The sequence below is a fragment of the Bufo gargarizans genome, chromosome 1 (genome assembly GCF_014858855.1).
Source record: "Bufo gargarizans isolate SCDJY-AF-19 chromosome 1, ASM1485885v1, whole genome shotgun sequence".
Classification (NCBI taxonomy): Eukaryota; Metazoa; Chordata; class Amphibia; order Anura; family Bufonidae; genus Bufo; species Bufo gargarizans.
The window spans coordinates 702465675-702481939 of NC_058080.1; the positions used below are offsets into that span (position 1 = coordinate 702465675).

The 16265-nt window shown below is 43.1% G+C and overlaps 1 protein-coding gene across 4 annotated transcripts in view; it reads left to right on the plus strand.

The window, feature by feature from the left end:
- Positions 1–2337: 2337 nt before the first annotated feature.
- Positions 2338–16265, plus strand: part of RUSC2 (RUN and SH3 domain containing 2) — a 64781-nt gene continuing 50853 nt past the window's right edge. For 3 of the 4 annotated variants that reach the window (XM_044276265.1, XM_044276267.1, XM_044276268.1), the window contains exons 1-2: positions 2338–2499; positions 12670–14661. In XM_044276265.1, coding sequence (XP_044132200.1) covers positions 12756–14661 — 1906 coding nt within the window. In that variant the 5' untranslated portion in view covers positions 2338–2499; positions 12670–12755. Of the gene's footprint in view, positions 2500–11496; positions 11613–12669; positions 14662–16265 lie in introns of those variants that run through there. The other variant, XM_044276266.1, reaches the window with a different exon arrangement.

Below are 16265 nucleotides of genomic sequence, written 5' to 3' on the forward strand. Positions count from 1 at the left end.
CGATCCTCACAAGACCTCCTTCTCTCCTCTCCTCTTATTGCCTCTTCCCACAATCGACTCCAGGATTTCTCCCGTGCATCCCCCATACTCTGGAAGTCGCTACCCCAACATATCAGACTCTCACCTACAGTGGAATCCTTCAAAAGAAACCTGAAAACCCACCTCTTCAGACAAGCCTACAACCAGTGACCCTGCTGCCTCTATACCGCCACGACCTGCTTCACCCGCACCTACTGTGTCCTTCTCCCATACCATGTAGATTGTAAGCCCTCACGGGCAGGGCCCTCTCTCCTTCTGTACCAGTTTGTAACTCATTTTGTTTATGATTAGTGCAATTGTCTGTATTATGTATGTGCACCCCTTATCATATCATATGTACAGCGCTATGGAATGAATGGCGCTTAAATAATAAATAATAATAATAATACAAGCCTATCACATGTAATATTGTGTTTCTGAGCTAGTGTATCTAAACCTCATATGTGATACTGCCTGCTGAGTGTATATAAGCCTGTTATGTGTCATACTGTCTGCTGAACCGTTGTATCTAATCCAGTCATGTCTTCTACTGTCTGCTGTATCTAAGCAGATAATGTGTGATACTGTTTGATCAATTGGTGTATCTAATGCAATCTTCTGTGATACTGTTTGCTGAGCTGTGTGTATCTAAGCCTATAATGTGTGATACTGCCTGCTGAGATGCTGTAGCTAATCCTCTCATATGTGACTGTTGAGCTGCTGTATCTAAGCTTATAATGTGCAATACTGTCTGTCGAGCTGTGTGTATCTAACACTATAATGTGTGATACTGTCGGCTGAGCTATGTGTATCTAACGCTATTATGTATGATACTGTCTTCTGAGCTGTGTGTATCTAAGCTTATAATGTGTGATACTGTCTACTGAGCTGCTGTAAGTAATCTTATTATATGTGACTGTTAAGCTGCTGTATCTAATCTGATAATGTGCAATACTGTCTTATGAGCTAGAGCTTCATAGGAAGCTGCTGTATCTCAGCCAATAATGTGTGTTACTGGTCGTTTAGCTGCTGTATCTAAGTCAATATTGCGTGATACTGGTGGTTTTGCTGCTGTATCTAAGCCAATAATGTGCAATATTGTCTGATGAGCTGTGTATCTTAGGCCATTATTAGTGATGCTGTCTGATGAGCTGTGTGTATCTAAGCCTATAGTGTGTGAGACGGTCTGTTGGGCCGCTGTAACTAAACCTATCATGTGTGACTTCTATGCTGCTGTATCCAAGCTAACAATGTGCAATACTGTCCGGTGTATCTTAGGCCATCATTGTGATTTCATGTTCTGGTGTATCTAAGGGTCCTTTCACACGTCTGTAGAATGGGTCCACATCCGTTCTGCAAATTGCGGATCGGGTGCGGACCCATTCATTCTCTATGGGGCAGGAATAGATGCGGACAGCACAGTGTGCTGTCCGCATCCGCATTCCGGAGCGCGCACCCGATCTTCCAGTCCACGGCTCCGGAAAAAAATAGAACATGTCCTTATTCTTGTCTGCAATTGTGTATTGCGGATCCGCAATCCACTACAGACGTGTGAATGGACCCTAAGGGTACTTTCACACTAGCATTGTTCAGATCTGGCAGGCAGTTCTGGCGATCATCCGGAATAACGGATGCGGTATTCAATTTTTTCAAAGATCAAAAGCAAAAATAGCTCCTCCCATGTCCCGGCGCATCCGCAGACCGGAAAACCGGATCCGGCGACACGGCAATTTCCAGAACAGTTGGCACCGGATCCGGTATTAATACATCTCTATGGAAATTAATGCCGGTAGTGTTCCGGGATTTTTTGTCCGGTCAAATACCCTACAATGGACGGAACAGAAGACACCCTGATGCATACTGAACGGATTGCTTTCCATTCAGAATGTATTAGGAGAGAACTGATGCGTTTTTTCCGGTATTGAGCCCCTTTACTGGATTTCAATACCGGAAAAGAATAACGCTAATGTGAAAGTAACCTAAGCCCATCATGTGTGATACTGCCCACTAAGCAAGGTTAGAGCGTCAGCTCCTAGGTCCATGCATGGCACATGAAGCATCCTCCTGTTATGGAGCCCATCCCCCTCAGTGAAGCCCTCCTGGTAGCATTTCACACTCCCTATGGAGACTCCACACAATCTACACCCTAATTATACAGAGTGCAATTTGTAAATAGCAGCTGGCATTAGAGGCTCAATTTGCAGGAGGCGGTGTCGGGGGGTGGGCATGAAATGGGCATGCAGAGCTGTCAAGTAAGGGGTTAATCCAGCCTCTTCTTCCCACCCTTCCTCCATCCTCCTCCTCCTCTGCCTTCACATCCCTGCTACCTTGCAGCTTCTCCCTCCTCTCTGCCTGGACCCACAGTGGTGGCGCCTCTCACTGGGCAGAGGCAGTGCTGACGTCAGGCCAGCTGCACTGGCAGGGCTGTGATGCGCGAGCGCTGCCAGGAATGGGATGCCATGTTAAGGAGAGCGGAGCTGGGTGAGTGCGGAGGGATGCGGCTGTCACCCTCCCTGAGAACAGGCTGGGTGCTGCCTCCATTGTGCGCGCCGTCCGTGTGTCACCTTGTGCGGCGGCGGAGGAAAGGAGCTGCGCCTGAGTGCGGCGAGCGGCCATGGGCGGGTTCCTGCTGTGTGTATGTATGTATGTGTGTATGTATGTGTGTATATATATGTGTGTGTGTGTGTGTGTGTATATATATGTGTGTATATGTGTGTGTATAGGTATAGGTATAGGGCTGGGGGCATGTGACACCCGGCTCTGCTGCATCTCTCCGGCCTGTCATTGTCTGTGTGGTGGGGATGCTGCGCTCTGTAGATGGGAGATACGCAGAGGCCTGGGCACCGGAGCTGCCCCTGTACAGAGGGAGGGCCACACATTGTCCTGTGTCACTGCAATGTGGTACTGTGGACCTGTGTCATCATCTATCTATTATCTATCTATCATCTATCTATCTATCTATCTATCCATCATCTATCTATTATCTATCATCTATCTATTATCTATCTATCTATCTATCTATCTATCTATCATCTATCATTTATCTATTATCTATCTATCATCTATCTATTATCTATCATCTATCTATCTATCATCTATCTATATTCTATCTATCTATCTATCTATCTATCTATCATCTATCATTTATCTATTATCTATCTATCATCTATCATTTATCTATTATCTATCTATCATCTATCATTTATCTATTATCTATCTATCATCTATCATTTATCTATTATCTATCATTTATCTATCTATCTATCTATCTATCTATCTATCTATCTATCATCTATCTAATATCTATCTATCTATCTATCTATCTATCTATCTATCTATCATCTATCTATCTATCACCTACCTTTCTTTAATCTATCTATCTATCTATCTATCTATCTATCTATCTATCATCTATCTATCTATCACCTACCTTTCTTTAATCTATCTATCTATCTATCTTTAATCTATCTCTCTATTATCTATCTATCTATCTATCTATCTATCTATCTATCTATCTATCTATCTAGCTCATATTCTATCTATCACCTATCTTTCTTTAATCTATCTATCTATCTTTAATCTATCATTTATCTATCTATCTATCTATCTATCTATCTATCTATCTATCTATCTATCTATCTATCTATCATATAGATATTATGGATCCTCCATGGTCACATACAATATACTATACATATATATTGTCCCTGTTTCCTGGTCTATTACAGTCACTTTCTCCGACTGATCCTCTTTAAATTAACCCTATATGTCCCCCTATTGCGTGTACATATGAGGCAGCGATAGGCCTGGTGTCATCGCTCAGCCTGGGTCACGTGATAGTCGCAGATCATGTATCTACTTAATATTTCATTTCTTGAGCCTGGGATGATGATTACCCCTCTGCTTCACCCTGGGTGACACAAGAGATGAGCAGAGTGGTCCTCTAATGTGGAGAGATGGGAAACAAACAGCAAGATGAGGGTGAAATTCGCCCTCCGACCAGTGATCTGTGACAGAGCTAGACACTCCCAGTAATTTAGATCAGCATAAACCAGTAAAGGTCCGAAACCAGTAAAGACAAGCTCCACTTAATGACACCAGCTATATGGTCAGCACAAAAATAATAATAAGCCAATTATAACATAAAAATCATCTTTCACTTATTTTTATATTTGTTTTTAGTGGAAACAGTCAGCAAGCTGATGTTGGTTGTGCTGCTATTTTTCACCTTCTCTAATCAATAGACTCAGTGGGTTTAGAACTGACTTAGTTTTCCAAAGAAGCTCTGAAAATGAAAGGTGGAATCTGATTGGTTGCTATGGGCAACTAAGCCAGTTCTACGTTACACCAGTTTTGATAAATCTCCCTCTAATGTTTTCTAATTTCCTACTCATGAATATTACATTTTATATGATAATGCAATGGATATTCAGTCTGCAATTATAATGAAGCCATATTACGATCCAGCACCAGCTGACCTGCTTGCTGATTGTTTCTATGCAATCATTTTTTCCCCTAAACTACTAAGATAATAAATACATGAAAACAGCAGTGAAAACCCTTTTAAGGCCTTGTTCACATGGTAGATTTTTCCAACTAAAAAAACAACAGTGGAATCCAAGGCAGAAAATAAGGCTGACCCTGCGAGGCTTATCATTCCAATGGGGCTTATCCGCAGGTGACTACTTTCTGTACAGAAGCCGCCTGAAGACCGGACATGGCAGCTGTTTTTACCCCGCAATGCAGACTTAAAGTGAATCTGTCATCCCATGCCTGGAAATAAAACCTTTTGACTGTGCAGATGGGACGTTGTCAGATGAAAGAAATACATTTGGCCCCATGTTGATATGTGGCCCCAGTTTGGAGGAATAAGCTTTTGTAGTTTATGCAAATGAGCCCCAAAGTGCAACGAGGGCGTTGCCTTTGCACTTTGCTGTACCGAATCTCCAGTCAGTTTCTGTGCCAGCCGCACCTTCCCCCCGCTTTGACTGACAGGGCCCGACGGTGTAGACATACTCACGCCTGGCCATGAAATAGTACAATGAGGTGCAATGGCAATGTCCTTGTTGCACCTAGGAATTCCTTTGCATAAACTACTGGGGCCACTTATCAACATGGAACCAAGTGTGTTTCTTTCATGTGGCGAGTGCTCATCTGCACAGACACAGTCAAATATTTGGGCTTCATTTATTAAAACTGTCTTAGGCCTCTTTCACACTTGCGTTGTCCGGATCCGGCGTGTACTCCACTTGCCGGAATTACACGCCGGATCCGGAAAAACGCAAGTGAACTGAAAGCATTTGAAGACGGATCCGTCTTCAAAATGCGTTCAGTGTTACTATGGCACCCAGGACGCTATTAAAGTCCTGGTTGCTATAGTAGTAGCGGGGGGCGGGGGAGCGGTATACTTACAGTCCGCGCGGCTCCCGGGGCGCTCCAGAATGACGTCAGAGCGCCCCATGCGCATGGATGACGTGCCATGCGATCACGTCATCCATGCGCGTGGGGCGCCCTGACGTCACTCTGGAGCGCCCGGGAGCCGCACAGATGGTAAGTATACTGCTCCCCCGCTCCCCACTACACTTTACCATGGCAAACAGGACTTTAGCATCCCGGCAGCCATGGTAACCATTCAGAAAAAGCTAAACGTCGGATACGGCAATGCGCTGAAACGACGTTTAGCTTAAGGCCAGATCCGGATTAATGCCTTTCAATGGGCATTAATTCCGGATCCGGCCTTGCGGCAAGTGTTCAGGATTTTTGGCCGGAGCAAAAAGCGCAGCATGCTGCGGTATTTTCTCCGGCCAAAAAACGTTCTGGTCCGGAACTGAAGACATCCTGATGCATCCTGAACGGATTTCTCTCCATTCAGAATGCATTAGGATAAAACTGATCAGGATTCTTCCGGCATAGAGCCCCGACGACGGAACTCTATGCCGGAACAAAAGAACACAGGTGTGAAAGAGCCCTTAGTTTCCCATAGCAACCAATCAGAGCTCAGCTTTCATTTCCTAAAGGGCTTTGGAAAAATGAAAGCTGAGCTCTGATTGGTTGCTAGGGGTAACTAAGACAGTTTTACTCTCAGGCAGTTTTGATAAATGAGGCCCACATTTTGGTTTTATTTCCAGGTACGTTAGCATTTGAACTCAGAACAGATTTCCATGGATGACTCACACAGGTTCTGACAAAAAAATTAACCATGAGAACATGCTCATAGGCGGATATTTATCAAAACTGGTGTAAAGGAAAGCTGGCTTAGTTGCCCATAGCAACCAATGAGATTCCACCCTTCATTTTCCAAAGGAGCTATGAAAAATGAAAGGTGGAATCTGATTGGTTGCTATGGGCAACTAAGCCAGTTCTACTTTACACCAGTTTTGACAAATCTCCCTTATAGAGTTTACAGAGTGGATGAGCTTTACGTTATGCCTATTTAGTGAACACCTCATACTCACGCCATTACTTATCTGGACTTCAGTTCCCGAACACAGGGCAGACTACTGGGGTATTAGGGGCTGGACAACTGGAACTTTATCATGACCTTCATCTGTATACAAAAAAATCCCCATATTAAATCTAGTTGTCAGCAGACATAACAGTGGAATATTCTAGACACATCATACGGCACGTACTGGAAGTTATTACGGGCAGGGCGGATGATATAATTTCCAAGGAACTTGCATGAGTCTCAGCATTTCCATCTGTAGATTCCTATATTATGTATAAATACATGTATATATGACACACCGACACAAAGCAGGAAGTAGTACTGTTCCTATCGACGCAGTATTATAGTAGTTATATTCTGGTACATAGGAGCAGTATTATAGTAGTTATATTCTTGTACATAGGAGGCAGTATTATAGTAGTTATATTCTTGTACATAGGAGCAGTATTATGGTAGTTATATTCTTGTACATAGGAGCAGTATTATAGCAGTTATATTCTTGTATATAGGAGGCAGTATTATAGTAGTTATATTCTTGTACATAGGTGCAGTATTATAGTAGTTATTTACTTGTACATCGGAGCAGTATTATAGTAGTTATATTCTTGTACATAGAAGGTAGTATTATAGTAGTTATATTCTTGTACATAGGAGCAGTATTATAGTAGCTATATTCTTGTACATAGGAGGCAGTATTATAGTAGTTATATTCTTGTACATAGGAGCAGTATTATGGTAGTTATATTCTTGCACATAGGAGGCAGTATTATAGTAGTTATATTCTTGTACATAGAAGGTAGTATTATAGTAGTTATATTCTTGTACATAGGAGGCAGTATTATAGTAGTTATATTCTTGTACATAGGAGGCAGTATTATAGCAGTTATATTCTTGTACATAGGAGCAGTATTATAGTAGTTATATTCTTGTACGTAGGAGCAGTATTATAGTAGTCATAGTCTCTTACATAAGAGCAGTATTATAGTCAGGGGTGGATTGGGAACTTAAAGGGTTTCTGTCATCAGAAAAATGCACAGTCCGTGGGGCAGCCGCAGCGGATCGCGGACCCATTCACTTGAATGGGTCCGCAATCCGACCGTCCGCAGAACGGAAGTACGGGACGAAACCCCATGGAAGCACTCCGTAGTGCTTCCGTAGGGTTCCGTTCCCTGCTTCCGTTCCGCACCATTCCGCATCTCTGGATTTGCGGACCCATTCAAGTGAATGGGTCCGCATCCGTGATGCGGAATGCCCACGGAACGGCACCCGTGTATTGCGGATCCGCAATTGCGGTCCGCAATACGGCAACGGGAAGCACATGTTCGTGTGCAGGGGGCATAAGACTATAACCAGGGGCGGATTGGCCATAGACCCTACAGGGAAATTTCCCAGTGGGTGGGACGTATTCTATATGGGATCTATGTCTTACAATCCAATAGACACAGGGCTCTGGAGCGGTGTATTCACTGGTGCAGACACTGCACACAATAAACCCACAGTTCAATGAATGGAAAAATCAGTTGAAATACAATGAATGACTTTAATTCAATAGTCATCTCAATTGGGTATTAACCTGGCTGACATTAGCGATGTGCTAATGTCAGCTGAACATAACTAAATTAGTCCCATGTCACCGTTATTTAGAAAAGCAAACTTTTATAATATGCAAATGAGCCTCTAGGAGCAGGGGGGTACGTTGCACCTGCTCCTAGAGGCTCCGTTCACTTACCTCTTTCTTACGCCCCTTCTACACTTGATTGACAGGGTCAGGCCAGCGTTGGTCTCCTGTCTACCGGGGAACTCTCTGTTCAGCTGACATTTGCACGTCGCTAATGTCCGCCAGGTTAATACCCATTTTTCTGATGACAGAAACCCTTTAGACTGGCCCTGGAAAAAAGTAAATAAAAGTGTCCCCATATTGTAGGTGGGACTAAATTGATTGAAGACGGGTCAACGTAAGTAGGCAGGGACAAGAGAAGTAGACAAGCCTAGCCTGCAATACCATAGTGCAGCACAAAATACTGCCGCTCTCTCCACAGGATAGTCTGCATCCGTTCCGCAAATCCGCAAAAGATGCGGACAGCACACCGTGTGCTGTCCGCATTAGTTGTTCCGTTCCGTGGCCCCGCAAAAAAGATAGAGCATGTCCTACTCCTGTCCGCGGACAAGAATAGGCATTCTCTATATAGCGCCGGCCAGGTGCGGTCTGCAAAATGCGGAACGCACATGGCCGGTATCCGTGTTTTGCGGATCTGCAATTTGTGGACCGCAAAACACTTACGGTCGTGTGAATGCTCCCTGAAGCTGTATCATCGTCGTGAGGATGGTAATACAGTTGAGTTCAGGAGTCCAGCAGTTGAGCATCAGATGACTATGTACCTGGTCTGCGGCCATCAGGGGTGCTTGGGTGGCCTCCGGGCATTGGCCCACTGGGAAATTTCCCTGTAGGGTCTATGGCCAATCCGCCCCTGGTTATAGTCTTAAGCCCCCTGCACACGAACATGTGCTTCCCGTTGCCGTATTGCGGACAGCGTTTGCGGATCCGCAATACACGGGTGCCGTTCCGTGGGCATTCCGCATCGCGGATGCGGACCCATTCACTTGAATGGGTCCGCAAATCCAGAGATGCGGAATGGTGCGGAACGGAAGCAGGGAACGGAACCCTACGGAAGCACTACGGGGTTTCGTCCCGTACTTCCGTTCAAGTGAATGGGTCCGCGATCCGCTGCGGCTGCCCCACGGACTGCGCATTTTGCGGGCCTCAGCACGACCACGGGGTGCACACCTTTGTGTGCAGGGGGCCTTAACCAGAGGGAGCATTATTACCTCTTTGACTAGCACTTTTCTATGTCAGAATTGTACCCAAAACATTTGTCATTTCCCCCCACTTCTCTTGGCAGCTCATACAGATGTTACTAAGTAGGGGGTCAGTGTGGGCACAGGAGAAAGCTACTTTGAGGGTAAAGAGAACATGAAATCTGTGCCCTGCTGTATTTTTTGCTGTCATTTCTTGTTATGCTCCTGCCACATTGGTCGGGTCAAAGAACTAGTGAAAAGTTTGTTACCTGGACGTATTCTATATGGGATCTATGTCTTACAATCCAATAGACACAGGGCTCTGGAGCGGTGTATTCACTGGTGCAGACACTGCACACAATAAACCCACAGTTCAATGAATGGAAAAATCAGTTGAAATACAATTAATGACTTTAATTCAATAGTCATCTCAATTGTTACAGTCTGTTATTGAATTTTCTATTAAAAATGCATATATAAGAGATATAGGTGAGAAATGTGTCTGGGGTGTAGTCACAATTATGTTTTCTCCACTGAAATCTCAATATTCTCCCTGTTACCCTGAGGCAAGTGGAATATTTGTGGTAGGTATTAGCTGTCCACCTCAGGTTACGATCTGAGGGTAAAAAGTGACAAATAATTCTGGGTCCAAGCTGCAGAGCAGAGATTTCCCAGCATCCCCTGCTTGTTCAGTGTCTGCACAGAGTTTTCTGTGGATTTTTGTATTCTGACGAGTATTGCCTTTACAGTAATCTGTTGTAGGAAAAACTATCTGCTCCCCTGGATATCAAGAGCTTAGAGAAGCTGTTGTAACTGATCTATTTCCAATTTCTTTGGATGAACTATGAATTGCATAAGTAGCTGAGGATATCACAATACCAGACATAGCTGTATGGGTGATTAACCTGGCTGTAATGAGTCACATCATGGCTCATATGTCTGACGTGTATAGACAGGTGTCAGATTTTTGTCCCATCACTTCACTAATTTCCTACTGTGCGTTACTTCAACCTGTGCTCCTCAGTGGTTTCCCTCTATACCTGAAAAAGCCCTTATGTTCTCATGAAGAGATGTCCTGGTTACCAAATCAGGTGGGTGAATCTATTTGCCCTGTACACCCATCTTGGAGAGTTGCTCAGTTGGGTTTGTCTGCTAGGCAGCTACAGTCTTAGGTATAATTGACACCAGGGTCTATTACTTTCTCAGTCCTGGTCAGTCTGGTGTAGAAAGGTGTATATATTAGTCTGGGCCATGATTTGGTGGTCTCCGGTTTGGGGTTAGGGTCCACCTGTCACTGAGGCAGAAGCTCTGATGGGTGCCTATTCCAGTCTACCCTTAATAACACAGTTGGGTCTATCTATCTCTTTCAGTTGTCAGGGTTTCCTACTCTAATTGTGGTATACAGTACTTTCTTTAGTCACCTAGTTTTGGAGGTGAGTACAGAAAGGTGTATCTTGGTCAGAAAACTAGGTGGATGTATCTGCTTGCCTCTGTCCCTCAGAATTTCCTTCTTCTAGTCAGCTAGACTAGATATACCTTAGAAACGTGCTTCTAATGTTTCTTCTCAGATATATATCACTCCATGTTGACCTGTCTAGCCTCATAGCTTTGGTCTTAGTTCCATCCTCTGTTCTGGTTAGTAGAGCTGATGGATTTACTTATAGAATGTGTCCTGAATTCCACCAGCCTTTGGGTCTTCTTCTGTCTCATCCTTGTCAATATTTGAGATTGTATCATTAGGGCAGGGGTGTACGTACCATAGAAGCAGACCTTGTAGATGCTGTGGATCTTATGGAGATCAGAAGCCCAACCTCTCATTGTTCTCATCCCCTTTGCTACTAGATAGTAAGAAATTGTGCAGGACTCGCTTCTCCAGGGGAACTACAATTTTGTCAAGGAGAGAGTGAGGATGTTCATGTGGGCCCTCATGGCTTCTGGGCCCCATAACTTTGCATGCTACCCTGGCAGTTGCACCCAATTATTCATTTGTGTCCTCGTCAGTGGCCCCATGGGGAATATCTTCCCGTCTTGGCTATTGACTGTGAGATTTTCTTATTTTCCGTCCTGGTAAATAGCTTAGTTGATCTTTTAGTCTATATATTTTGATGGGTCGTCCCCTTCTTTTCTCATTTTGGGTCTCCTCCTACCTCTGTTTTGGATAGCTGGGTGTATCCACCAGTTCTGGTTTCTGGTTGTGTTATCTCCTCCTATCTCCCTCCCAGTCAGTTGTTCAGCCGGACAGAAGAAGCCTGTTTGCTGTTGTCATGATCTATTCTTGGCTGAGGGTCCTTAATTAGTTTCCACTTGTCATGTATGTCACACGAGCAGCCGGGCTCTTGCCCCAGCACGGGTGAGTTACTGCACGAGATGATGATCTATAGCACTTGTTAAACATTTGTGGTCGCAATGTCTTGGTAAAACTGATTTCAGATATTTTATGCTACATTAGGGAGTTATGCATTTAACTTTTGTAACTCTTAACATTTAGAGGATGCTTGGGGATACGAATTTTGACAAGATGCAATGTAAGCCTTCTCAAGATGAGTAAGCGGCTCAAACCTCAGTGCTTAACCTTTGTAGGACACTAGTGCATTGTTTTTGTGCACTGATCTCTTAGATTTCACTGAAGTATGTTGGGTGGCATGTGTAATAGTATATATTCAGTGCCAGGGTGTGATCGGTGTGTGCCCCAGGTGCCAGTTTATCTGGTGCTGCAGTCAATGTCACATTTTTCCAGGGCCATATAAATAAACGATTGTGCTTAATTGTTATGGTTGTCCAAATGAAGAGTTCCCGAAAGTATGCATTGACAATCAGTGGATCCCATAAACATATTTTATGTTTGTAATTTAGGTCACAATACACTAAGGCGACTACTCCAATAATCACAAACACACAAGCATTTTTTTATATATATATATATATATATATATATATATACACACACACACACACACACACAAAGAGAGACCGTAGGGATGTAGCAAGGGACAAGGGTTGTAGGTGAGGCTGGAAGGAAATATCTTATGCGAGGATGTCGAACTCATGGCCCTCCAGCTGTTGCAAAACTACAACTCCCATCATCATGCCTGGATATCCTACAGCTATCAGGGCATGCTGAGAGTTGTAGTTTTGCAACAGCTGGAGGACCTTGAGTTTGATAGTGCCCTAAGTGCCATAGGGGCTGTCAACAAGCCAATTTGCATTGCAAGGATATTTAAATACATGTCTAGAGTTACAAGCTGAAACTTTAAACTGGGTGAAGAAAAACCCAGTTACGACTCGGGTTGCAAAGCTTATACCACAATGCAAAAGACTGTAAACGTAAAGGAACGATACTATTGTAAAATTGATTATCTCTTGAGATAAGTGTTAGTAACATCCATTTATTCTTTTTCTTCCTCCAGGTATCTTCTCAAATAATATGTAAAACCTTTCTCCAACCTTGAGACGGTGAGAGTACCCAATGTCCTAAAAGGAGACCAACCTAACTATGGATAATCCACCAAAGCTAGCTGGAGAAACCTTAATAGTACATCATATCCCACTGGTGCACTGCCAAGTACCAGATAGGCAACGCTGTCCAACCTCCAACAGATCCCACTCATACAGCAAGAATGACCTTGGAATTACGAGAACTACTTCTCTACCAGAACGGGACCTATCACAGGCTGACTCATTGGTCTACAGCAGTTTAATCCAAACTTCTGAACCATCAACAAAAGAAAGGGGGAGCAAAAAGGAAGAAGATTGTCAGGGACCAATCACTAGAAAGCGACATAACCCATTCCTTCCAAACGATGAAGATGAAAATAACACATCAAGTGGAAGTGAAGGGGAAAAGTCCTTCCATCTCCATACTGCTTTAGGTGGACCAAAAACAGGATTTCAGTTTCAAGATCTGTCCTTGCCTCCTTTCCATCTTCATGATAATCCACCTGTTGTGAAGCCATGGATATTGACGGGAAGGTCTGGACTTATGGATGGGCAAGAAGAGAAGACTTCACCGGATGATTTGCAGAAAGGTACAAATGGCAACCCAGGGTCTTCAATTATTGAGGACCAGTCTTGGAATCATCATGGTGGTCCTAGCTTCACCCTGGATTGGAATGAGAGCTCAGATTTAGGAAACCAGGACTTTCTCCAAAGCAGAGAGTGCACCTGCAATGGTTCAGATTCACTAAGGCACTGCAGGTGCTACAGTGCCTCGAGCCAGTCAGAAATGGACCAACAGGTGAGCTATGTGAGTGACTCCTCATGCAATAGTTCAGATGGGATCCTTGTTAATTTCAGTGCATTGTATAACAAGATGAATGGACAACCTAGATCCAATCTAAATTCTGGGAATCTCTCATGTGACTCTTCATTTTGCAGTCATCCAGACACAGGAGCTTTCTACCTTGATCTGCAAAGTTCACCCACAGAATCCAAGATGTCTTGCGACTCACATGTTCAAGAAACTTCAGGCAAGCCATGTAGTTGCCACCATCACTCGTCTTCTCCTGAGCTGGATGCCAACTGTAACTCATACCATCTTAATTGTGACTCAGTGCCATGTAATGGAGAAAGTTCAGAACTAACCTCATGTTTCCAAAGCCAAGCAAGGCTAGTTGTGGCTACTCAAAATTATTATAAATTGGTCACATGTGACTTATCATCTCAGTCTTCTCCTAGCCCTGCTGGTTCTTCAATTACCAGCTGCTCGGATGACCATACAAAGGGAAGCCCAGTGCAGCCAACCGAGTATTTCCTTTTCCAACAGCCACAGTCCAGTTCAGACACAAATGACCCCAAACCCCTAATAGAAAGATCGAAGTCAGACACAATTGAGGGTCAAGTCTATGTAAATGTGTCACCACCAAACTTTAATACAGGTAGACAACGGTCTCGAAGTTATGATCGCAGCTTGGACAAAAGTCCTTCCAATCGACTAGGGTCTTTAGAGCGTATGATGAGCTGTCCTGTCAAATTAAGTGAAGGTCAAGTAGTCCATACCCAGGGCTCATCTCATAAGAGGGTAACATCATTTTTGGAATTAGCCAAGAGCAGAAAAAAGAATGGATCCAGTCCACCATTAAGATCCAGTGGAGATTCTTCTTTGGAGTTCTCGCCAATTCCAGAGTATCATCGGGATGGTAGTAGAACTTATGAACATGGAGAGTTTCGTAGTCATAGCCTTCCACCTATGTCATTTTTACACTGCATGAGCCGTACATGTGAAGGTTGCTCAAGTGACGATGTTGATACTAAGGCCACAACTTCAAAGCCCACATCTAGTACTAACCAAGCATGTGCAACTACCGAAGCTAGTATTGATCAGACATTGAAATACAATGCCCTGGATGCTGGAGGTTCTGGGCTTAACTTCCTTCAAAGAGACCCAAGAGTAAAAGGTGATGGTAAGTGGAAATATGAAGATATATTTTGCTTTTCTGCAAATTAGAGGTTAACAGTATGCTAAGATTTCTGATCTTTCTAATAATTAGCTCTGAGTCACTACTACTATAATACTGCTCCTATGTACAAGAATATAATTACCATAATATTTCCATCTATGTACAAGAATTTAGCTACTATAATACTACTCCTATGTGCTACAATATAACTACTATAATACTGTCTCCTATGTACAAGAATATTTTACTATAAAATACTATTTTCTCTGTACAATGATTATAATACTGCCCCCTATGTACTAGAATATAGCTACTATAATACTACCCCCATGTAGAAGAATGTAACTACTATAATAATGCTCCTGTGTACAAGAATATAGCTACTATAATACAACCTCATGTACAAGAATGTACCATAACTGCTATAATACTGCCTCCTAAGTACAAGAATATACCTACTATAATACTGCTCCTATGTACAAGAATATAACTACTATAATACTGCCCCTATGTACAAGAATATAACTACTGTAATACTGCTCCTATGTACAAGAATATAACTACTATAATACTGCTCCTATGTACAAGAATATAACTACTATAATACTGCTCCTATGTACAAGACTATAACTAGTATAATACTGCTCCTATGTACAAGAATATAACTACTATAATACTGCCTCCTAAGTACAAGAATATACCTACTATAATACTGCTCCTATGTACAAGAATATAACTACTATAATACTGCTCCTATGTACAAGAATATAAATACTATAATACTGATTCCTACGTACAAGAGTATAACTACTATAATACTGCTCCTATGTACAAGAATATAACTGCTATAATACTGCTCCTATGTACAAGAATATAACTACTTTATTTGTCATAGTTATGGAGACTTTGCTCTGTAGGATCCGGCAGGACCCTGCTATTAGGGGCCTCACCATCAACTCTCAGACCCACTTGACAGCCGCATTTGCTGATGACCTACTAATAATGACATCTAATCCCGAAACATCCTTCCCTAGGCTTCTATCCCTTTTCGAGGAGTTTGGCTTTGTTTCAAACTTCAAAATCAACTATAGTAAGTCCATGGCCCTCAATGTTACCTGCCCGGACTTGGTGAAAGTGGCCCTTCAGAAAATTACCCCCTTTCAATGGGCTACAAAAGACATAGTATTTTTAGGTGTGCATGTCCCTGTATAAGCAAAGGACTTGTTTGCTCTTAATTATGCCCCCTTACTCTCATCGGTTAGGAAACACTTACATTCTATCAAACTCCCATTTATCTCCTGGTGTGGAAGGAGGAGCTACCTCAAGACCTTTATAGCCCCTAAATTCTTGTATCTACTACAAGTTTTGCCTATTTGGCTGCCACACTCATTTTTTGTCGACATCCGCCGCGTTTTCTCTCTCTTTTTGTGGGGAAATAAACCTTCCAGAATTGCTTACTCTGTGCTGACCAGAGAGAAGATGTTTGGCGGATTCGGTCTGCCTGACATGCGCTCCTATTATGCGGCTTTTCAATTATTCCGGGGTCTGTCTCTTCTCAATAACTTCTATGATGCTCCATATGTGCGTCTAGAGTGCTCTCTGCTTAC